The sequence below is a fragment of the Corvus cornix genome, chromosome 7, assembly GCF_000738735.6.
Source record: "Corvus cornix cornix isolate S_Up_H32 chromosome 7, ASM73873v5, whole genome shotgun sequence".
Lineage (NCBI taxonomy): Eukaryota > Metazoa > Chordata > Aves > Passeriformes > Corvidae > Corvus > Corvus cornix.
The window spans coordinates 2,202,321-2,225,141 of NC_046337.1; the positions used below are offsets into that span (position 1 = coordinate 2,202,321).

General features: G+C 42.7%; 1 protein-coding gene across 2 annotated transcripts in view; it reads right to left on the minus strand.

The window, feature by feature from the left end:
* ACVR2A (activin A receptor type 2A) overlaps positions 1–22,310 on the minus strand; it is a 50,494-nt gene extending 28,184 nt beyond the window's left edge. For both annotated transcript variants that reach the window (XM_010407186.3, XM_010407184.3), the window contains exon 1: positions 20,585–22,310. In XM_010407186.3, coding sequence (XP_010405488.1) covers positions 20,585–20,639 — 55 coding nt within the window. In that variant the 5' untranslated portion in view covers positions 20,640–22,310. The remainder of the gene's footprint in view (positions 1–20,584) is intronic.
* Positions 22,311–22,821: the final 511 nt, after the last annotated feature.

A 22,821-nucleotide genomic window follows, 5' to 3' on the forward strand; every position in this document is an offset into this window, starting at 1 on the left:
CAAAGCAACTTCTTCACGCACCTCAATATAAAACTATTTTTCTCTTCCATTTTTCCGAATCTTTATGGATTCTCATGAAGCAGATTTTGCTGTCCACTCATCCTCTTTTCAAAAAATGTTATTACTAATTGTATCCAGAAAAGCAAGACCAACACCCAAAAGAACAAATCCAAAAAAGAAGCATTTCAAGATCAAAAGGAAGTTATTAAAGTCAGCATAATACATATTAAAACTTAACTTTTTTTGTATTTCTAATCAGAGCTTTAAGAACAACTGACTGGAAAAGGGAGCAATTAAAAATTACAACCTTAAAAGTCTTTTCAGAGCCTAACTCTGTAGTAGGGACTTTAAAATCATGCTGCATATTGGCCACCCAGCACATTTATTGGCATTAAAACATTAAATGCAGCAACTCCAGCTCCTTTAAATAAATTAGCTCTGATCTAACATGAGATTCAAATCAATACAAAAGTAATCCAAGACAGCAGGTTTTATTTCTCTTACCTGCCTACAAGCACTTACAAATAGTTTATGTTTCCATGTTTGGTGCTTTTCTTAAGGAAACAACTTATTAAAAAGAATTGCTGTTAAATTCCAGCAACTTGTACTCCTTAAAATAAAAATTTGGAGGATTTATATATATATACACATATTTATATAAAACCTACCAACTAATTTAGGAAAAAATCCAACTAAGAAAAAGAAGACCAAAATATTCTTATTTCTGGTTCTGTATGAGTAGCAACAAATCTGATGTCAATCTACACCATCTAATTTAACAGCACAAAAATACCTTTTAGAAACTGCCAGAATTATCTCTAAGTATGAAAAAATTAAGATGGGTTTTAAAGGTTTTAAGCATCTAGACATTTAAAAATGAATAAATCAAATTCAATCTCATTTAGGAATCATTCACACAGGCTGAGGGAAATGCAAGTCAACAGGAGTATCACTGTTAGGAAAAGTATACAAAACAACACTAAAAAAGTGCTACTGGATATCAGAATTTTGGTAAAACACCCCCTGATTCTACAGCCCACACCTGACACAGCATGATAATCCCAAGCTATTTCAGTTTATAGCTTGCACGTCAATGAAAAAACTGCCTTCAAGTGTTCAACTGAGCCAGTGTTGCTTCATTTCACTTGGCAAGGAAGCCTTAAAAACCCATTTGTTACAAAAACGTTATACCAAAACTGCAGTGTTAACTTTTCAATGTGCTAATTTGGAATATTTGGATAATTTACAGGAATTCTGTTAAGAACTGACTCTCAAGAGGCCCTGCACAGATCCCAACCACACCAGGATCTATATTTAGAACAGCAACTCCAGTTCAACCAGTCCATCAGTTCTCTACTGGGTGATGCTTTTAAAGCACGGGCAATCCAGATCTGCTGGCTGAGACTTGCATTAAAATATTTGCTTTTAATTAATTTTCCCCCTGATGCAGCATCAACATTCAGGCAAGATTACAGATCTCCAGAATGATAACCGTGTTGTAATATAAAAATATTAATTTTTGCTACAGAACTAAAGAAAAATAAATTTTAAAAAATCACACATAACTGCCAAGTCACAACAAAGCCAGAACAGTTTTAGCATTTCATAAAGATTGGAGGAAAAATTAAGTAATGAACAAATACAGAGCAATGCACAACTCGCTGCTTCCTATAATGGATTTCCAAGTGGGTTTTGACAGCTAAATATTATTTAACTTATTGTCTGCAATGCCTTAGGTCTAGTCTCTGTTTCTAGGAGGCCTCTTAAGGCATCAGCCGGTTACTTCTCTATCGTTCTGTGTATTGGATGAGCTCACAGAGCCCGGTTCCCAAACCTGGATTTAAGACACCACTGTGGTCTAGAAGCTACAAATATTTTCTACACTGTAACCAACAGACTGGGAAAAAAGCACTCAGTGGTGGCACCGACAAAAACTGAAATAGAAAACAAACCCCATCCACTTTAATATTTAATGGAACTACCCAAAATGTTTTAATGTTTTACTGACCGACCAACAAATAGATTTAGTATTAAAAGGTTTACCTTCACTTCAAACTTCCCCATAAAATACATCGAGTTCTCAAATCGGCCCTAAACAATCTTAAGGAATAAATAAGGGAATAAACAGCAAATCAGAATATTTCAGATCTTGGAGAAACCACTTCACTTGTACTTGGTGCACACAAATGAGGAGCTGCTTGTCTCCCTAAGCAGGCACAGATTTAACACCTAAACAGAGATTTGAGAAACTCACGTCCTTCAGCTCTTCTGCTCTGCCATACAGAATTGAAAATTGTACTCTGATAAAATGTACTTTATTTGGGTACTTTTCTGCGTTTGACCCTTTTCCAGACCCTGAAGCAATCCAGCTCCATCCCCCAGAGCTGGAAGGGTGGAAATCAGGAAGAAAAATCTTGCTGGAGCCGAATGCAATGGATAATAACAGATCACCAATATCAGAGCTGACACAAATACAGCTGAGCACAGCACAGGATCAAAGCATCCTCCACCTTCCCTCAGATCTGGATCCAACAGCAGGGGAAAAACCCACTCCGTGCTCACCTGGTTCACTCCCTGGGAGTTTAACTAACTAATTTGGAATCACATCTGCTGGATCTGAAATAACCCAAACTACTCTTTTAAGATACAAAATAAACATTTTTGATACTTGCTTAAATATCCAAATGTGCATTTTCTCCAGCATTTAGAGATGATACTGAATCTCTTTCTCTACAAACAAATACAGTTACAAAAAACCAGCTAAGAGACTTTCTGGCATTCGCGAAAGGAAGATGATAAATGTAATACAACCAGTTTTAATCAACATCAAAGCTGTAGGAGAATGCAGACAGACAGTCTAGACTGCTTTACTTTGAAAGCCTAAGCATATAAAGCAACATCTGCAAAGAACATTAATCACATTTAGTCCACAATCTTATCACCTCCCAAGCAAGCAGAAACAACTTTTACTTAAAAGTCATATGCTTCTATGTGACAAGCATTTTTAATTATCTTTAAATTAGATATTTATCACTGATTACAAAGCTGTTCTGTTCACTTTGAAATAAGCTGATGTAATTTGAAATACACTTGCAGAGTTCCCTGGACAAAGAATGCAATAAAGTATTGGTAAGGAAGCTTGGTGAACAGCAACAATCATTTTACACCGCTGGAATAAAGCGGGAATTCTCTAAATACTGAATTAAGTTCTGATTTGCTCCTCTGCATTTCAGACCATAACTCAGCAGGCAGCAATAAAGTGTGAGATTTTCTGCACAGTTTTCTTTAGCTTTGGGAAATGACTTGAGAAGATAAATAATCAGCTTCTTTTCAATTTTCTTTCTATAAAAAAATTTATCTTGCTCCTACATTTTAAAGAGGAATTAAAAATTGGAGAGATGGTGCATATCTACATATAGAGTATTTATGTGATTTAATACATACCTTTCAATACAAAATAATCTATTCTTTGTTTACCTTGGTTTATTTTGTTTATATTCTGGTCCATTCTCACTTACGATTTTGCCTACTCACTAGCCATCATTTCATTTATTTTATTAAAAGTGTCTTGCATTAAAGTTCTCCCTTCTGCCAGGTTTTCATACAATCTAGCCTTCAACAAGAGCCTGGCAGAGACAAGCCCACAAAAAAAATCCATCATCTTACAACCCTGAGGCAACAGCTGTGAAAATTTACAACATTATAAACCCACAGAGGCAAAGAATAAAACTGGGAATTTCTGCACTAAGCTCAACTTCTCCAGCAGCCCCACATCCCACAGGAGAGCTCGTGAAACGCAGCAGCAAATCCAAAATTTATGAGTCTTTTTCAAAAATCTCGGTGTTAAATTCCTCAGTTCAGAACAGAAAATGCAGCCTCCCCTGCATCAGGACTCACTGAAAATAGAGATTTTTAGGATTTCTACCTTTCAGCTGGAAATCCCCTCTCTTTGCAGGCGCTGTCAGCCATCCTGCTGCTCCTGGCTCCACATGGACTGAGATTCCTCAGTCCCTCCATAAATTTATAGACAAAAAGATGATTCCTGAATGGCTTTTTTCCTCAATCCTCCCCAGTTTGTCGACTTTGCTGTTCCAATTCTCAGCAGCAGAACAGAGGTTTTCCAGCCCCAGTAACTCATCCCATGCTGAAACAGTGGAGATTTCATTGAATTGCTGTGGAAAAAGCACCTGGTTTGTTCCTCCTGCACAGGCAGCAGCATCCTCCTGAAGCTCTGCAGTGTTCCTGGAGTGCTGGAGTTCATCTGCCTGAGCTATTTAAAGAATTTCCTATCTTTAGGCCTACTGACAACACTTCTTTTATTTTTTAATATAACTTTAACCTCCCACAAAAAGCAGTTTAACAAAGGGAGACTCTGCACACCTTTTGAGACTCCTACACCTGTGGAAATTGGAATGCCTGGAAAAATATCCTCACATACTACGATTTAAGTTCATTTCTTGGTGTTATTTTGTTATTTAACTGGGCACCTCATAGAGCCACACCAAGGCAATCTATTTTCTGGCCAATTTTCAATTTGCTTATCTGATCAATTCTACGACGATTCTTCAAGTTAAAACAAATTACAAGTATTTATGAAGAGCAGGAAATTTTAAAGTGCTACAGGATACTGCAGAGGCTTTCTCAGAGCTTGGCTATTAATCTTCAAAACCATGGGATTGGTTTGGGCTGCAAAATTTTAATGAGGTGAATTTGACAGAATAACTAGAGCTAGACAGCTGCTTTTAAAAGAGCCAATAAAATTTAGTTTCAATCCTAACTCCAGCTACATGAACTTCAATTTTTATTATCTCATCTCATGGAACAAAGCACGTGGCCTAGGAGAAATAACACTGTGGCTATTTAAAGACAAGCCAGGTTCTGACAGTTCTCCCTGAACTTTCAGTGGAAACCAGGAATCCAAAGTCCATGGATGAATCAGGGATGTACGTGACACAAGAAAACAACACCACAAACAAAAGCTTTAGCCTGAAAGCACTGCACTTGCTACTACAAGATAATTTGTCTTCTAAATTTAGATAACAATTAAGAAAATGATATCTAGTGACCTGAAATCTGGAAGGCTCTTTAGGATATGATTTTGACCTTCTTGTTCTTATTCAAGAACACATTTAAAGCCAGAACCTGAATGCTGTTATTCCATTAAGAAGCTTCTTGACACTCTGACAAAGTAACAGCCTTAAATTTGATGATTAAAACTCCAAGTTCCGCAGCAATAAAAGGCTCAAGAGGGTTCCCTAAACATGTTTTCCACACGTACTCCCCATGCCCAGAGGCAATGGGGTGAATCTCTCCTGCCTCTCAAAGATAAGAGGACAGAGATGACTGTGGATATATTGCATTAGTTTATTTGGGAGGGACCTGACAGACAGGTGATCTGCTAACAGGATCTGCTAAACACTCCTAGGAAATTACCAGAACATCAGTGAGAGAGGAAAATGACAATTTTTCGGCTATGCTGCACAGAAGATTACAAAAAATACATTTAAGCTACAATTCTGCCTATTAATGCCATTCTCTGATAAGCACAGATTCCCCAAAACTTCCCAGCTCCACCTTAAGCCGTGACAGAAGTGGCTGCTTACAATATGCAGGATTCCCTAGAAATAGCATTCCACCCACTGCATGTGGAAGCAGGTGAGTAAGAGGCAAGGAAGGATCTCTTAATGGAATCTACCATGGGTTAGTATTTAGATTTCACAGCATTTTGGAAAATCAGACCAGCCTGGAGTATCCTGTGTTAACCAAGGCTTGAGAAAGCAGCTATTCAAGGAGTTCTGTTGCCAGCACACAGTAAAAAGATGAAGAAACTTTTCAGGCCAGGATGAGGGAACTAAGAATTCAGAATTTTAACCTCAAAGTTATCAATGCCTGAGTCTTAATACCAAGGGGAAAAAAAATCTGTACTTGAGTACAGGAGTACAAATCACATAAACGAATTTTGATCTGCTTTGCTCAAGCAACGCTGCTGATAAAGAAGCAGGAGAAGCAGAGGACTCAAGACATCAAAGCAACTGAGAAGAACCCAGGACACTCAGTTTGGATTAGCCCTTATCACTGCAATGTCTGACTGTGCCTAAAGTCACCCAGAAGAGCCAGCTGAGAGCGAGCACCACGTTCCACTGAATCTGCTGACAGGGGATGTTTCAGGCTCGCTGAGTGTGAAGAGAATTCAGACATTAACCCAGCCTGGGACTGATCACACAAACTCAGAAGGACAGATTCACTTCCCTAACCCACCACAGACTCCGCTGCTCACACCCTGCCCTTCATGCCCTACAGGATCCTCCCCGAGGACACTGCAAAGGGAACGACCACGGAATCACAACCACAGCTACAATTTACCTCTACAAAAACAGACGGCAACCGGAGCGCAGTGAACTTTGCACGGGCTCACAAGTGCTGATTCCACCCCCCACCTTCTGCCACACCGGCTCCAGCCCAAGGAAAACCTGGCCTAGGGAGGGGAAGGACCGCTCCCTTCCAGCAGAAATCCAGAGTCCCAGGGATCAGGGAATCTCCAGGGCAAGGAACACTGCTTTAATGCTGAGCCTGGAAAGTTCCTCAGTGCAAACTCTGAGGCTAAAGCCGGCGTTCTGTGTGGAAGAGATGACGAAACAAATGTGTCCAAACACATGAAGTGTTGTAAAGCACTTTGGTATTAAGCTGCCAGTTCAGCATACAAACAGAAGGTTGGCCTAATTTTAATCTGAATTCTCCTTTTGAGGAGAATTTCAAAAGCATCAGACAATATGAACTGTAGGGTGAACTAAAGGCTTTCGACAGGAGCATTCAGCAATCAGGAATTATGTGATCTGGAAGTTCCATCCAAACCCAAGTTTAATCACCTCTGAACAAACTATTCCTCCCTGAATTTGTCCATCTGTGAGATCATTTTTTATTTCCACATGTTCTGAAACACTGAGTTCTACAGTTTAATTACCCATCATTAGTAGATGTACTTTTTCTGTTTAAAGTACCTTCATCAATCATTTGGGTGGATTTGATGTGAAGCAGCTGGCCAGCAGGCTGAGCAGGAACAAAAGACAAGTTATCAAGGTACTCAGCCCCAAAAGCATCCCTAAATGCATTTCCGTGGTTAGCACACAAAGGTAGGATGTTGGCATGGACTGGGATGGAGAAATTACAGGTACTTAGCAGTATCTGGGTTATTCACTTCCAATTCCCAACCTGATTTAAAACAGAATGATGCTTAAAAGGCAAATCCTTCAAGTTTGATGCTGGGAATTTTTAGAACAGAAAATAACTCAGCAGATTTCAAGTTGTTTATATTTAGTTAAGATATACATGTGCTCATATGGAACCTTTATTCTTAGCTATTGGGGATAAAGAAATATCAACATCCAAAAGAATGCATTTCATTAAGAGCAAAATAAAGACTTTTCAGGTATTAAGGGACAGAACGACGATGTATTTTTAGGGCTTTATTTTCTTTCAGATAGGAAGCACCGGTGTCATGGGGATTGCTGACTTTCTCAAGAAAAATTACGAAGTTGGAGTCTCTTACCCAGAGAAGTCATAAACACAAGTTTAAGGGCTTCTACTGCCAGATGTTGTGTTTGATGGAGAAGTGCTTGTGCTCACACAGAAACAGGTGTTCCTCTTGTCACAGCTGAGGAATTCACTCAGCAATAAATCCTCCTGGCAGGCCAGAAGAACACCAAAGCTTCACAAACGCAACAAAAAATTTACGGAAGAATTTTCATGTCTTGCCTGCTCCAGGTGTTTATCCTGTGGTACTCAATGAATGTTTGAACGTGAACACCAACAGTTGTATCAGTAAGATCAATAAGGAGCATTTGCCCTTGCAAAGGAGAAGAAAAATGGTCTGCTTTTTACTTTGGATTTTTCTGTTGTTTGGTTGGCTGGCTTTTGTTGTTTGTTTTTTTTTCCCCATGGACAATGATTACCTCCAGACAGCCAACACACCAACAGATATTTGGTAAATCAGTGGCCAAACAGCAACAGTGACTCAACTTTCAGTGTAGCACCCTCAGGAGTGGTTTATTCTGTCCTATCAGGAACAAGTCTGGTGTCATGGAGCCCACATGAGTAATCCCAGGCTTTCCCGAGCTCCCTTCCTTGAAAACCCAACTGAGCCAGAGCCTGACACCTCCCTTCACCCTGGATCTAGTCAGCAGTAACGTCCCAGAGCTAAGGTGGATGTAACATTCCAGCTGCCTTAGTTTCTCCTCTTATGATGTTTATTTAACCACAGTGTTATTTATGCAGAGATACCAAGGTTGGCAATGCCCTGAACTTGGGTATCCCACTTCCCTGTACAGTCAGAGGAGAATTCCAGGACTCCTGACCACAGAGCGTGGAGTTGCCCTGAGCACCTCAGAAGGGAACACTGAGCACAAATTACACAAATTCCTGCCCACAGACCTTACATTTCTAGACTTGATGCCTCCACCCAGCCCAGCCTTCCCAGGACTGAGGCCATCTGCTTAGATTACCAATAACTTTTTTAAGGAATCCACATATTTGCTCTCCACAAGGCAGCTACTGAAAATGCCCTAGAAAAGCTTTGACATTATACTCCCAGGATACAGATCCCAAGAATGACCAGCCTTGCTAGAGGGAAGGCGGGCACAAAAGAAACCAATGGACATTTAGGCCTCTGCTCTCCAGTGGTGGCAGGTCATGCACTGGCCTAAATGCCCTCAGGAGAAGCCACCATCTCAAGGAAGAGGTTAAAAATTCTGCTTGAAGCAAAAAGCAACTTGAATATCACAGTTAACTGAAAAAGGAAGACGGTTATGGAAACAGCAGCCTGGGCCTTGGAACATTGGCTTCTCTCTTCCCTAAAAGGGAGGCTGAGCTGGGAGAGACCACGGTTGGGAAAATACCTCAGAGTCGATTCCTGTGTGTTTTTTAAACTGATTTGACTTCCAGTCACGATTTATGCAGCATTTCAGAACACTGCTACTAGAGACCAATTTATCTCCATTTCACTGCCCATGCTTGGATTTCAGCACAGAAGTTGTCCTCATGTAGAATTTCAGGGAAGATTAACAGTAACATGATGTCTGAACAAAGCCCAGCAACAGCCTGAGGCTGACTTCACACTGCAGTGTAACAAAAGGCTGATGAGTTTAGGTGTTGCCCCAAAGACTTGGTTAACAGCTGAACTCTCAGCACCACAAGCTCATCCTGAGATTTTCTTTCCAGAAGTGTGCTCTGCTGACTGGATGATATTCCTGGTTTAGGGCTTTTGTCAATTCAGTGACTGACAAGCTCCTGACAGGTGTCCGGGTTCTTACACACTTCCCTGGCAACTGGAAGATGCTCCTGGGATGGAGACCTCTCAGAGCAGATCCCGGACAGGATCTGCTCCATGGCTGTTCAGCTGATATGCAAAATTCACCAGAGCTGCCCTTGTTTGTAAACGGGATTCCTGATGCTGCATTAAGTGTTTTGATTCAGTACACTCAGGCATTATCAGTTAGGGTTCTATAGCTAAAGGACATCCCCTACATTCTCCCCTCATCATTTCCAGACCTGTTAGTGCTGTCTCTTCTCTTCTTGGATCAGATTTTTGCATAAAGTTTGATGCTTGCCTGCTCAGAATACATTTCTAATTTGCAGCTAAAATTTGAGTAGCACAAATTAGACACTGCTAAGATTATGCTGCAAATTAGTCTTTTCAAACTGTTTTCTTAAATCTGGGGTGTAACTAGATTTTACTGACCATTGTATCAGCCATTCTGTGATTATGTCAGTCTGAACCTTTTATTTAGTTCTCACCTCATTGTTCCCAGAGAACCTGTGAGATAGAAGTGCATTTTATCACCTATTCCTTGGAATGACAGAATCACAGAACAGTTTGAGTTGGAAGGAACTTCAAAGCTCATCTCATTCCATGCTCCTGCCATGGGAAGGGACACCTCCCCCTGTCTCAGGCTGCTCCAAGCCCCATCCAACCTGGCCTTGGACACTTCCAGGGATCCAGGAGCCACATCTGCTCTGGGCAACCTGTGCAAGGCCTCTCTGCTGGCCTGCCTGGAAATCTTGGGCCTAGGGCCCTTAGAGAATAATGTGATATGAAGATATTTAAAAGCAAGGGAAGAGGAAAAATCCCCCGTGAGAACAGACCTCCACTGAGAGCCTCAGAAGAACGCTGAAAAAGAGAAGCGAATTCTTTCTGAAGAAGGAGGTTATTAAAAATGATAATTTTGAGCCATTTTCCCTTTCTCACCCAATATGTGCACAGAACAGCCCCATTCACCAGCACTGAGGTGGCATTTTCCCTTGATAATTCACTTCCTAGGACAATTCAGGCAGACTCCCTGGCAGCCCTTATTCCATCCATCCATTTCCTTGCTCCATCATCTTTCACCCAACTCTTGCCTTTGACACTGAGTGCAGAAAGCTCCGTGCTGTTTTTTCCAGTCATTTCTGCTGCTTTAGCAGATTGGATCAGCCCACCCAAAGCCCAACAGCCACAAGGGCTGAGCTCAGAGTGAGGAGTGACTTCAGCACAAAATGGGGATGTGGGTGAGGAATCACACACAGAGAAGAGGAACTCTCGGTCTCCCTGTTCTTCCATCAGTTTTTCTTAAACACCCTACAAGTGAAACAACCTTTTTGGGCAAGTAGAAGGTGATTAACAGGTTTTTGAAGCTGGCTGAACTGCTGGAGGAACAATCAAAAATCACGGATGTTGTGGGCTTACTTCTAAACATTTTTATTACTGAACCTGTAGGTTCAGAATGAAGGAAGGCAGTGGGGAGAAGAGTTCAGATGGGCAACTGAAGCTCCCCCAGAACACACTTTGTCAGCATGTAAATATCCCAAAAGTTCATCAAAAGCAAATTCCAACACACATTTTTTCAGTCTTACACATGAAGAAATAGGAACTCGTCATTTACCTGCTCTCTCCCATCTTCTCTTGGAATGAAAGAGCTTCCAATACAAAGTGTTTGTGACATTGAGAGAAAGAAATCTGGGATTATTAAATTTCAGAGAAATATTTTTGCAAACAAGGTTCTAGGAAATTAATTGTGCTTCATTTGCCATCCATCTGAATGCTTTCAAGCTGCTGGAAAAGCCCAGCTGCACACTGGAGCATCAGGATTTTTCACGAGGGATCCACTCCATTTGCACTGGAATGAAACATGGGATCTGTGCTCTCTTGGCTCCCCTGGAAGCCTCTGACCCAAAAGGATGAGATTCAGAACTTTTTCAGCTGAACAGGAAGAGAAAACTTTCACCAGAAAGCACTGTTTTCAAGGGTGGTTTCCCAGAGAGGTGGTAAACACTGAGTTTGGAGCAGGAATGAAGCAAAACCATCTTGTGGTTTGAAATCACCTTCTCACAAATTAATCATGGTTCCACAGCTTGGTTTTAGCACATGCATGGCACATAGAAACTCATCAAGAGCTCACTTCTGATCTGTATCATCCCAAATGGGCGAGGTCAGTTGAGGCTTAATTTGTTGGGGTCTGTCCCAGGGACACAACCTGAGTTAATTAAAATGTAACCAAGCTCTTACAATTTTTCAAAGCCATTGAAGATAATGTTTTTGATGGGCTTCATGTTAAATTCAATAAAATTCAATTATCCCCAGGGATAACTTGCAAAAGAAATCGTTTCCAGAATTTAAAATCAGAGAGCTAAAATGAAAATATTTAACCAGTGGTCTTTTCTATGCTATTTTAAAAACAGCTTTATAAACAAATGATGAAGAACAAATAACCTAATTCTTTATAAAAAGTACAGAAATTCCAGCAATTGTGTGCCATTTTGCAACCTTCACAGCCTAAATGTTTTTCAGCCTTGAAACACAGAAATATTTAAAGAAAACTCTTCCATCATGTAATTGCTGTGAGCTAAAGAGAACTATCTGTACCCTCTACTGACAAACACTAGCAAAAACTTCTAAAATTAACAGTTACTGCAAAGTTTAATTTTGTCTCGTACACTCAACACTGTAACTCAACAACAAAATTAAACCACTTCCCTGTTTATGTGGAAATTCCTAGAAGGAAACAGTTTTTCATGTTAGAAGGCTTGATAAAATGATTGGTCATATTTAAAAATAGCTTTTAAAAACAGATCAAATTTCAACTTAGGTGCTGATATTGAAATCCAAGTACTCAAAATCCAGTTGAGAGAGTGAAGACCACTCCAGCCTTTAGGCAGCATTTAAGGAATGGAGATTAGTGTTATCTAGGTGAGATAAGAGCTCTCAACCTGAAAAAATAACGTCAGGCTTCAGCTACAAATAAAACCCATCTCTAAATCACACGTTGGTGAGGCACCAAAAGGCAGGAAGCTGCTGAAGCCCAGCTAAAATCAGCTCTGTGAGCAAGCAAAGAGATCTCGAGATAGAGCCAGCCTGGGGTGGAACAGAACTGCTCCTGCAGGGAACCATCCGGAGAACGATGTGGAACACCACAGGGTCCCTCAAGGGCTTCCCCTGGGACCCATCTTGGTTCAGCCCTTTCTGGCTGCCTGGAGGAGGTGGTGGAACACCTCAGGGAGGTCTGCAGACAATCCCAGGGGCAGGGATGTCACTCCAGGCAGAATCGAGGGGTGGGCACAAGGGAATTTCATGGAATTCAACAAGGACAAACGTGGTGTCCTGAGCCTCAGGACACAGCACCCTCTGCACCAGTATGAGTGGGGACTGCCAGACTGGGTACCAGCTCTGCTGGAAAGAACCTGGAGGTTTGGTGGACACCACATGAAACAGTGATTTCAAAGAAGAAACAACCATTTCTACTCAGAGCCATTCGGGTGAAGTGACATTAAAAAAGTGACATTAAAACCAGCCAAGCAGCAGATTACAGTAACCAACTGCACAGGGTCTGCATCCAAACTGTCAATGCTCATCAAAACAGGAATCACCTTTAAACATGAAATAGATCATTTGAAGAAAAAAAATTATCTATCTCCACTGCAGATCTCAACAAGCCCAGGGCACTGCTCCCTGGCCCTCAGGCCACATGTCCCAGACTGAGCATATCCATCCCATGCTACCCTCGAGCACAGATCCCTGCTCAGGGCTCCATGGGATGCTGCTCTGGTCCCAGGGCAGGTGATGGGGTGGTTTGGGGTCGGCTGTTCTGTAAGTGGGACAGTTCCCCAGTTTAACACAGGGCTGAGCTGGAAGGCAGTAAATCATGACCATGTTTTCACAGCACGCTAATGGCACACACTCCCCGCTCTCAGGCAGGAGATGAGGGAATACTGAAGCGCTGAAGCTGCAGGAATTCTGGTTCAGCCCTGCCTGTGCTGCCTCCTGGCACTGGCCCTCAGACCGTGCTTTGTGTCATCTCATTAGACACCACTTGGCACAAGCTACAACACTATCAGGGCTGCACTGGGAGCTGAGCAGGGCTTGTGCTCCCTCCACAGCCTCATTTCACTGGGAATTCCAGAAAGAGGCAAAAGAGACAAGCCACGGATCGCCTCTAAAACATTCTTCACATCTACAGTCAATCATACAAAAAATTTAAAAACAATCCCTGAGTTGCCTTACCCGTTTCTATTTTTTCCAGAAAAACAAACAAACAAGATCACAAACCAAACAAGCAGAAACAAAACAAAAATCCCTGCATGTTGACTTACCCTCATAAAAAGTTCAGTATCTTTCAGAAAATATACAAATCATATCCTAAATGTTTTTGAGCACTGTCTCCCTCCTGCATTTCTAAAAATGATGGATGTAGCATCCAACTTTAAAAGTCAGTCTGCCACAAGAACCTCTGCAATTTGTTAGAAAAACAAATTATTTTTTTGATGTGCATCCCATTTAGGGATGGAAGACACACAAAGAGTTAAAGCTATCGGAAAAATAACAATTCTGAGCTACACAGATTCTTACCGTTTTCAAAATAATTGTACAGATACTTTCTAACAAAACCTTCAGATTAAATGTCTTTGGTAACTCCTCAGCTTTAACAGTGGCAATGTTCAGAACTAGACCAGCAAAACTTAACTCATTTGCTGCCATCCTTAGAGAAAGTGGAATCTTCCTAAGTGTGAGAACAGCCTCATTAAGCCAAAAACCAAAACCAAATCAGACAGCAATACCTAAATTGTATTGTACTTGCCATATACAGTTTTGCTGTAAATGCAAAATACAATGTTAGTTTTCTTAGTTTTAACGTGGCCGATGAACATCTCAAAGTTCAGAAAGCAAAAGAATTTGAGAAATATTCTTTTCTTTTTGGCCAAGATATAACATTCTTCTTCATTATCTATTCACTAACTAATGACAATGTTTCCCTCGTGTAATTAAAGCGTTATAAAAGCAGAGAAACGCATCTTGGCATCTCCTACATGCCCATCACAGTTAAGAGTACATAGGGGTTTGCTTTTAATTACATTGTCATTTCAGCATTTTGTATCGAATTGCCAACTAATTACAGCTTCATATAAATCCTTACAAAAAGAAGTTACACTTTAACAAAGTAAGGAATCTCCAAAGGTGGTATGTAGCTATTTAAATTAATTGAACAACTTGTAGCCCTCTTGCCAACTAGCGGTCCCCAACACGCCATCAGGGCCGAGCAGTGCAGTTTAATAGCTCCCAACCAGCCGCCTTGGTGAGTAACTCACGAATAACACCGAAATTAATTACAATCTTGCACTGAGTGCATCCTGAGCGAAACAGATTAACCTGCACAACTTCAACCAGAAACACCAGCAGAACACAAAATTACGGAGCCTTCCACAAGGTGTTTTTAGAATTTGGAAACATTTCATTTCCTGTCCAAACCCAACACAACACGGAGCTGGCAACCCCACAAGTGTTGCTGTTCCTGCAGTGCCTCGCTGTAAAGTCACCGGGATTTGGGGTTACACAGCCGCCACTCGGACCTTTGCTGGCACCAACACAATTGCAAGTGTGTCCCTTGCTCATTTTCTCCATAACGAAGCTGCTCCGTGAAGAAATTCCGGCACAGTTCATTACGGGAACGTCACAAAGGCACAGAGGTAAAGGCCCCCATCCCGCTCATCCTCCACTGACTGCACGCCTGGGAACGGGATTAATTCATCTGGGAGAGCTGGAGAACAGGAGCTGGGAAGGAGAAGGCACATTCTCTCACTGAACTTCTTGAAAAAGAATTCAGTTTTCTGTACCCACCTCTGATTAGGTGCTGCCACAAGCAGGACTTCACACCTCCACCTTCCAGTCTGAGCTGATCCCATCCCAACACCACCAGTGCTGCCTCCAGCTGCTCCTGGCTGCAGGAACAAGTAGACTTCCCACAAAAGCTTTCCTCCTTTCCAAGGGTTTTTCTAATACCTCTAACCACATAACCAAAGATTTATGTCTCCAGTTAATAAGTGAATTGTCTGTTTTTGTTGTTTCCAGTTACAGCTTTAACTAGGAAATTCTGAAGAAAACCATGAATGCTGACTTTCTTCATCAAGAATTAAATTATTGTGAAACCATGACAATAATTATGCAATGGAAAAACCCTTCCCTGCTCTCTTTGCACCAACAACGGAAGGATTTTTTGTATCTAATGTACATTTGGGATTCCTGGCCACAAAGATATGCAACGTAAACAACATGGCAGTAAATATTCATTTTCTGTGGGATTAAGCCTAAATATGCTCTGCTGTTTGGCACTGTAGTCACAAACTGTTTCTAAGAAAAAACCCCTCCACCACCACACAGACAGTGCAGGGAGAGAAGACAAGAGATGCCACATAGAGTCACTGGCATCCAGTATCACTTCAATTCCGTATGGGAATAACAGGAAATAAGATGTGCCGAATTTTAAGCTCCAAGGCAACAAAAACACATTAAGATTTCATCACACAAGAACTTGGCTGTAAAATCCGTAATTTTCTTGATCTTTTTACGGAGTTTTCATTTTCAGGAACATCAGAGAGCTAACAGCTCATGGATGCTACCAAGCAGCTCAAGGAGGCATTTGCATTAAGCTGCTTTCAGTTAATTAAGTGGTGGAAATGCATCTCTCCTACACCAAGAAACCTCTTCCACAATCAGATTCCTTGTCAACCTCTCTCTTTTTCCAGCCTGGAAAAACTACAAGTGGAGAAGGTTGGAAGAAAAGGTAGAATGAATAGGAATGAAAAACATTGGAGGCACTATTATTTTTCCCCTTACCTAGAACTAATTATATGACAAAAATTAATGTCTGTGGTTATACAGAGGGGAAAAAAAAAAGCATTTGTCTGTCCTCATTTGCTAATCAGCCAAACCCATCTCCCAAAGGATTTTGCCCCCAGATTCCAGAAAGGTGGGAATGGGAAAAAGGAAAAAAGCATTCAAATACTCTCCATTAAACCCAGCTGAAAAGTATTATTCTTGCTAACAGTAATTCTCTTCTTGCAGAAAAGAGCTTTTCCCTACCACAGAACACCTGCCCCTCGACTTACACCCAGCATATGCAAACAAACTTATTTAAGCTTTTTCTTAAGCAAAGCCTTGTGCATGAAGGGTAGAGATGCAAATAAACTCATGACAGCAGCATCTCTCCGGAAATGTTTGTAAAGCAGAGTTCTACCAGAACGATGCTCACGCGTTCTAATGTTGCATTAGCACAATTACAGCTCTTTTCAGAGCCCAGAAGATTTAGGGTTTGTAACTGTTAAGTATTAACAGATCACTTAGAAACAGTTATCAGATTTTTGAGCTGTAATCATTTATAACATCAACCTCTCCATAACTCAGTCTGTTCTTGAAAACAATATTAAATAGGTTTATTTAATAAAACAAGTCCTGCTCTCAGCAGTAACATCAGGAGTGCTGAGGTAGTGCCCAATGGTAACACATTTAATATAAAAAATTGTACATTTTGCTAAAATAAAGGAATCTTTACTTTAAAAGCAGTACTAAGTCTGAAGTGGTTTATTGCCCTGCAATAAAGTGAATGAAGTGATTAGAGTCCAACCACAATCATGGACAGCTCACGGGGAACACACAAGCAGAGACAATTTCACAAACAGTCCCAAACCTTTGGCAAGATTTTCAAGGGTTACCAAGTTAATAATGAAAGGACAGTAAAACAAAGACATTACACAGGTAAAATCAAAGGAAAATGTCTCATGTCTCCCCTTAATTCCTTCAGAACACCCAACCATTCAGCCTCTAAAGTCATACCATGGAAAGCAAGTTTTGCAATTCTAGATAGGTGTCTTTTTGGAGGGGGGAAAGATACAATTTAAAAAATAATTTCTCTGATAATAATCGCTGTGAGAGAAGAGAATAATAAATTAAACATTAGAGAGTAAATACTCTCCATGCAGTGAAAATACTACCTCAACTACAAAAGTATCTTTGACATGCCATTTCCTCCAGCTAAACTGCTCAAGACCTTCTGAGTGGCTTGGGAATGATCTGGCATTAGGAGAAATAGAGAGGACCAACACTTTTCTGAAACGGTTCCTTTTGCTTAGGTGATTTTTAGCTTGATTTTAGCCTCAGTTCTAAAAAATACAGGTCTTGTTCCCTGTAGGAGATTGCAGAACTACTTTGATGAGGGACCACCCAGGTACCAAAGGCAAAGCCGGTATCTCAGAAGAGATGATGGGTTGGGAAATAAGGAGTTTGAGTAACAAAAACAACAATGAGATTTTAAACTAAGATTCCGGTTGAAGAAAATCCACTACTTCAGCATCTCCCACACTTTCAGCTGCATGGGGCGTATGTTCCGAAAATCTCAGAAAATTATGAAAGCGCCCATTCTCTGTTCCTGAAATGTTATAAAGTGTAGCTCAGCAATCACAAAAACACCAGAACACAAACACACTTCCCTGGGGGAGGGGAGCACACAGATAATATCTAAAGAGAACCTCCTTTGATGAACAAGCTGTTTTAGTCACAAGTTTTCTTGTTAAGCTCCTCTACAATCTTGCCTCACCTACAGCAGAGGGAAGCTTGTTCAGAAGTATTTTATTATTACTTCAGGATCTTCTGTTCCGTCTTAAATCAAACATGCACATAGGTTTATCTCAGAATATTAGAGGGCACATGGAGAACCTTGACCCGGGAACTTTGTTTTGTTGTTTAGTTAATATGCATTCATCTCAGCCTCTGGAGTTCCTAGAAATGGGTGCAAACCTACACCCACTTTTATCCAAGCATCTACAAATATTTTAAAGCCTAATAACAATACAGATGCTCTTTTTTCAAATATCTTAGTCAGAATGGGGAGATGTTTTCACTCCCTTAACAAAGATGATTAAACTCACTGGAAATTCCTGTCCATTTGCAGTACATTTTCAGGATTTCATAGAGCAGTTTACAGATAGTAAAATAAATTGCTTTGAACCTGAAGAGCACTTCCACACCCACCACGAAGAAAAAAACCCACAACATTTACACCTATTAAAAGAACCCTGGTATTAATTGGCCAAGTAAACATCTGCAGAAAATAGCTGCATTTAAAAATAAATCAACAAATATAGCAAACCAACCCCCCCACCAGCTCTAACAGCCTGTGAGGAGCTGGAGCTGCACACCAGAGAGGCAAACCAGGCATCTTCACACCTGAACTCCAGGATCTCCTCAACCACTGCCAGTATTCTGAAATAGATAACCTGGGCAGACTGATTTTCACATTAAAAACTGGAAAAGAAACTTCTGATGATGTTAGAACCAACTCATCGGATAAGGTTTTAAGCTGAAATAAGTCAGTTAAGAAACACTACTCATATAAACGCCTATACCTCAAGCTTAAAATCTTACATAATCTTGTAGTTCTGATCATAAACCAAACAGTTTACTGTTGAATTTATTTATTTTTAGACTTGCCTAAAGTTTTAGAGTGTCTGCAGTCCTGGTGTGAGTAGAAAATAGTATAATAATTGTTAAGTACCGGAACACTTAATGTGTAATACTGGAATAACCACCAAAACAATGTCATTAACATGAGAAGCAGCCCGGATTGCAGGCAGTTTCCTGCTCATTTAGCCAAGATTAATTCTTCACAGGCAAGAGAAACATTTTTTTCACCTTACCAAGAACAACCCGAGCGAGAAATGTTAAAGAAAAGACGTTCTTTACTGCTTAGCTGTTCTTTATATTAAGTCTGATAGGTAATGTCAACAAAAACCACTATTCTGTGCTCTAGGCAAAAGGATCTTAGAGGTGGACGTGGAAGAGAGACAGGCATGGAGAGCAGATGGCAGCAAGTCTTTCAGAAACTGTTAGTGAGAGGAGGAAAAAAGTTTCCCTACAAAACATATTGCTGAATTACGAGAACCGCTGCTGAGCTGAAAAATCAGGCATTAGGAAAAGACAACACACACGTCTTCTACTGCAAGGCAAAAACTGTCAGAATTATGTTTTGTTTCAAAAGAAGAACAAAAATTAAACGTCCTGAACAACCTTCTGGCTGTCCTTAACCCGCTGTGTCGTTTCTCTGGTTAGAACAGGCAGGGTTTTTGGGTTTCTCTCTGGCAGCGCTCGCCATTTCACAGCGCATTTAGCGCACACGGCGCGGATCGATAGCACTACAGACACAAGACGAGACTTATCCATTTACTAACCACAGCAAAACGGCCTCTTCAGCAAAATCCCCCACCTCCCGACGCTGGAAATTTAAAAGGCATCGTTACAGGGATCTCATTACTCCCTTCCCCCGGTCACACGGGGAAGCTGAGCACTTGTCCGGGAGCACTTTTAGCCTGATAAACGAGTGTAGCTTTGCACACCCTGCAAGGATGCTAAAAACCTACGCAGAGCACTAAATACACGTTCCAAATGCAGGCACCGAGTGCCAGGATGGCTCGTGAACTCGCATTAGGTCCTCACGCAGCTCGTAAGAGGGTTTTTTGTGAGACTGATGAAGCTCCAAACACAAATGGACCAACAGTTGACCAACCACTGGTTGCTGCCATAACAATTTTCCTCCTGGAGGAGCGTGGGGAAGTCCTTACGCCCCACTCGCTTCCCAGGACTCAGAGCTGGCGTTTGGACCTCGAATTCTGCTGTTTTAAAGAGAAAATTAGTAGATTTTTTTTTTTCTGCACTACAAGGCAGTGACATAACGAACAGCAATATACAAAGGGTTACAAATCATTGTTTAGAAACTGAAAGCCTGGCTTTTCACCCCAATTCAGTCGGTACATCTCTACACGCACACACCCCTCGCTGTCACCAAAGGACGAGCTCAGCCTTTCAGAGCGGCACCTATTCTAAATTAATGAAGCATTTAAGAAGGTCGCTATTCACCAGCGAATAGTCCGGAGTAAGAGAGATCAAACACAAGGAAAATCAGCTGGGTAATTCTTATTTAAAAGCAGCATCCAACACCAATAACTGCACTGCCAGGTTACTTATGTGACACTAGGTGGTTATGTCTCCACATTTATTCCACACAACTGATCTGAAATCCAAGCGCTGTGCGCGTTTCAAGTGCTCACGTTATGTATTTTTAAGAATAAACACGAAAGCAGCTTCTGCCTTTACAGTCGCTGCCATCCACAAACATTTGCCACCTGAAAAAAAAAAGGGAGATTTCTCCTCATTCATACAGAGCCAGCCCAAGTTTTCAACTGCTGACCCCAAAGCCTTCCGTTTAAAGTGACAAATCCAGGAACGTTCACTTACCTGATGAACAAGAGATAAGAAAAACAGCGAACGCCAACTTAGTAGCAGCTCCCATTTTCCAATGCTGTTAAAACATTTAAGTGACTTTAAGTATCCAGTTTTCTGGGTCCTGCAAGCTGGAAAAATCTCCCTTCTTGCTGAACCGTTATAAAGGAATTTATAGCAACATTTCTGCAGCAGGTAGTGTTCATAAAACACTAAAAATCAGGTTTGTTTAGACACTGACGACCTCCCCGCGGCTCTTTCTAGAGAGAATCCGGGTTGAGGCAGGGATAAATATATTTGGAACCGTGTTTCAAAACACACGTGTCATTTGGCTTCTGTACAAACGGTGGCAAAATTTAATTCATAAAAGTAATGCTACGAATCCACTTAAAAAAAAATAAATAAAAACCAAAACAAAACAAGTCAACGATTAAGCTGCTGAGCACGACGAAGTCTCTGAGTCTCCAAGTGTTTTCCACATCAGGCGCCGTGAAGGATCATCCCTCGTGGGTGCGAGTGTCGGGGGGTCGGATCGGGATCAGTCCAAGGCGATGTTTTCCTGCCTCCCCCCCCTTCACACCCCGTGTAGTGTTTGGGAGAAAAGCAGCTCCATTCCAGTTCCAAGCCTCGGGGCGAAGGGAGGAAGTTTTGTCAGTTTGATGAAAAAACTACCTTAAAAACCAGCCACCAGCTACACGTGGGTTTTCTTTAATAAATGCTGAGGGATTTAGCGTAGCCCAAGAGAAGGAAAGGGGGGAAACAACAGTCTAGGGACAAACAAACCTTCGGGCTTCCCGGCAAGTGGCAAATCTCTAGTCCTTGGCCAGGCAGCGAGAGCAGCGCATCCCCCCCGTCTTCGCCGCCCTTCTCCAGCACCAGCACTCCCGAATCCCAGCAAGATTTCCAATTCTTCTAGGAGATTTCCATCCCCTCCCCCCGCAAGAGGCTATATTTGGTATTTAAACACACAAGAGTGGCTGGGGAGGGGGGACCAAAAAAAAAAAAAAAAAAAAAAAAAGCAGTATCCAGGCGCTGGGGAGGAGGGTGGTATATTCTTTGTGGCAAATCCTTGATGAGTGCCGTGCTTCCAGGAGAACTGAGCTTCTTTGGAAGGGAGGCGGCTGTGCCTCACGGCGGGCTGAGGCTGGATGGATCCAGGCTCCTCTCGCTCCTCACGGGTCCTGGATGGATCCACGCTCCTCTCCCTCCTCACGGACACATCTCCTCCTCGCCGCCCCGCCGCTGCTCACACAGACACTCCACAAAATCCACCCCTCCGAGCTCAATCCAGTTCTTGCCTTTTTTTTTTTTTCCTCTTTTTTCTTTTCCTCCTAGGAGCGAGCAGCAGGAGACGGCAGGGGCGGGGAGGCAGAGCCTTCTCCCCGCGCCTCCCACACGGTGGAGCGGGGAGCGATCCCCTCGTCACCTCTCCCCTAACTCTGACCCCGGCTCAACTCTCCGGTCTCCCGGGCGGCGGAGGCAGCGCGGCTCAGCCCAACTTTGTCCCTCCAGCAGTGCAGCTTAGGGGCTGGCGAGGCGAAAGGCCGAGCCGGGGGATTCTCTCCGGGCGGCGGCGGCCGTGCCTAGAGCCCGCCGAGTGTCGCTGGCAGCGCGGAACAGCCCTCGGTGCCCTGCTGCCGCTGCTCCCCCGTGGTAATCTCATATCTACCCATTCACCCGTGTGGCGTGTGGAGAACCGGCCCAAGATGGCGGCGCCCGGGCGATTGTTTTTGTTTCCTCTCCGCCTCCCCCTCCTTCCCCACGGCCGCGGCGGCCACTCCGGATTGACGGCCACATCACCCAATCACAACGCGGGGTTTGCATCTTAGCCCCGCCCACCCCCTCTCGCCCCTCCTATCCGCGGCGGGGCGGAGCGCGCTCCCCTACGCTGGCCCCGCCCCTCGCGGCCCGCGCGCGCCGCCTCACGGGCGCGCTCCCGCCCGCCCTTCCCGCCCCTCAGGGCGCGGCCCCTCGGGCGCCCTCGCCCCGCTCCGCCCCGACCCCCCCAGTGTCGGTAATTCACCTTCGCGGGGCTCCTTCGAGGTGTTGGGGGGCTGTGCTGTGCTCCCAAGCTCAGGTGATGGAGGCAAAACGCTGCCGGCAGCCACGCGGTGGGACCTGGCTGGGAGGGGTCACAACGGCGTAAGGTGTGCACAGCGGTATGAGGCTGGGGGCGCTGCCGCTGGGGTCAAATGTTGGCCTGGTCCTCCGCCTCACCCCCACCCCAGCCTGAAAACGTCCCTGAAAATGTC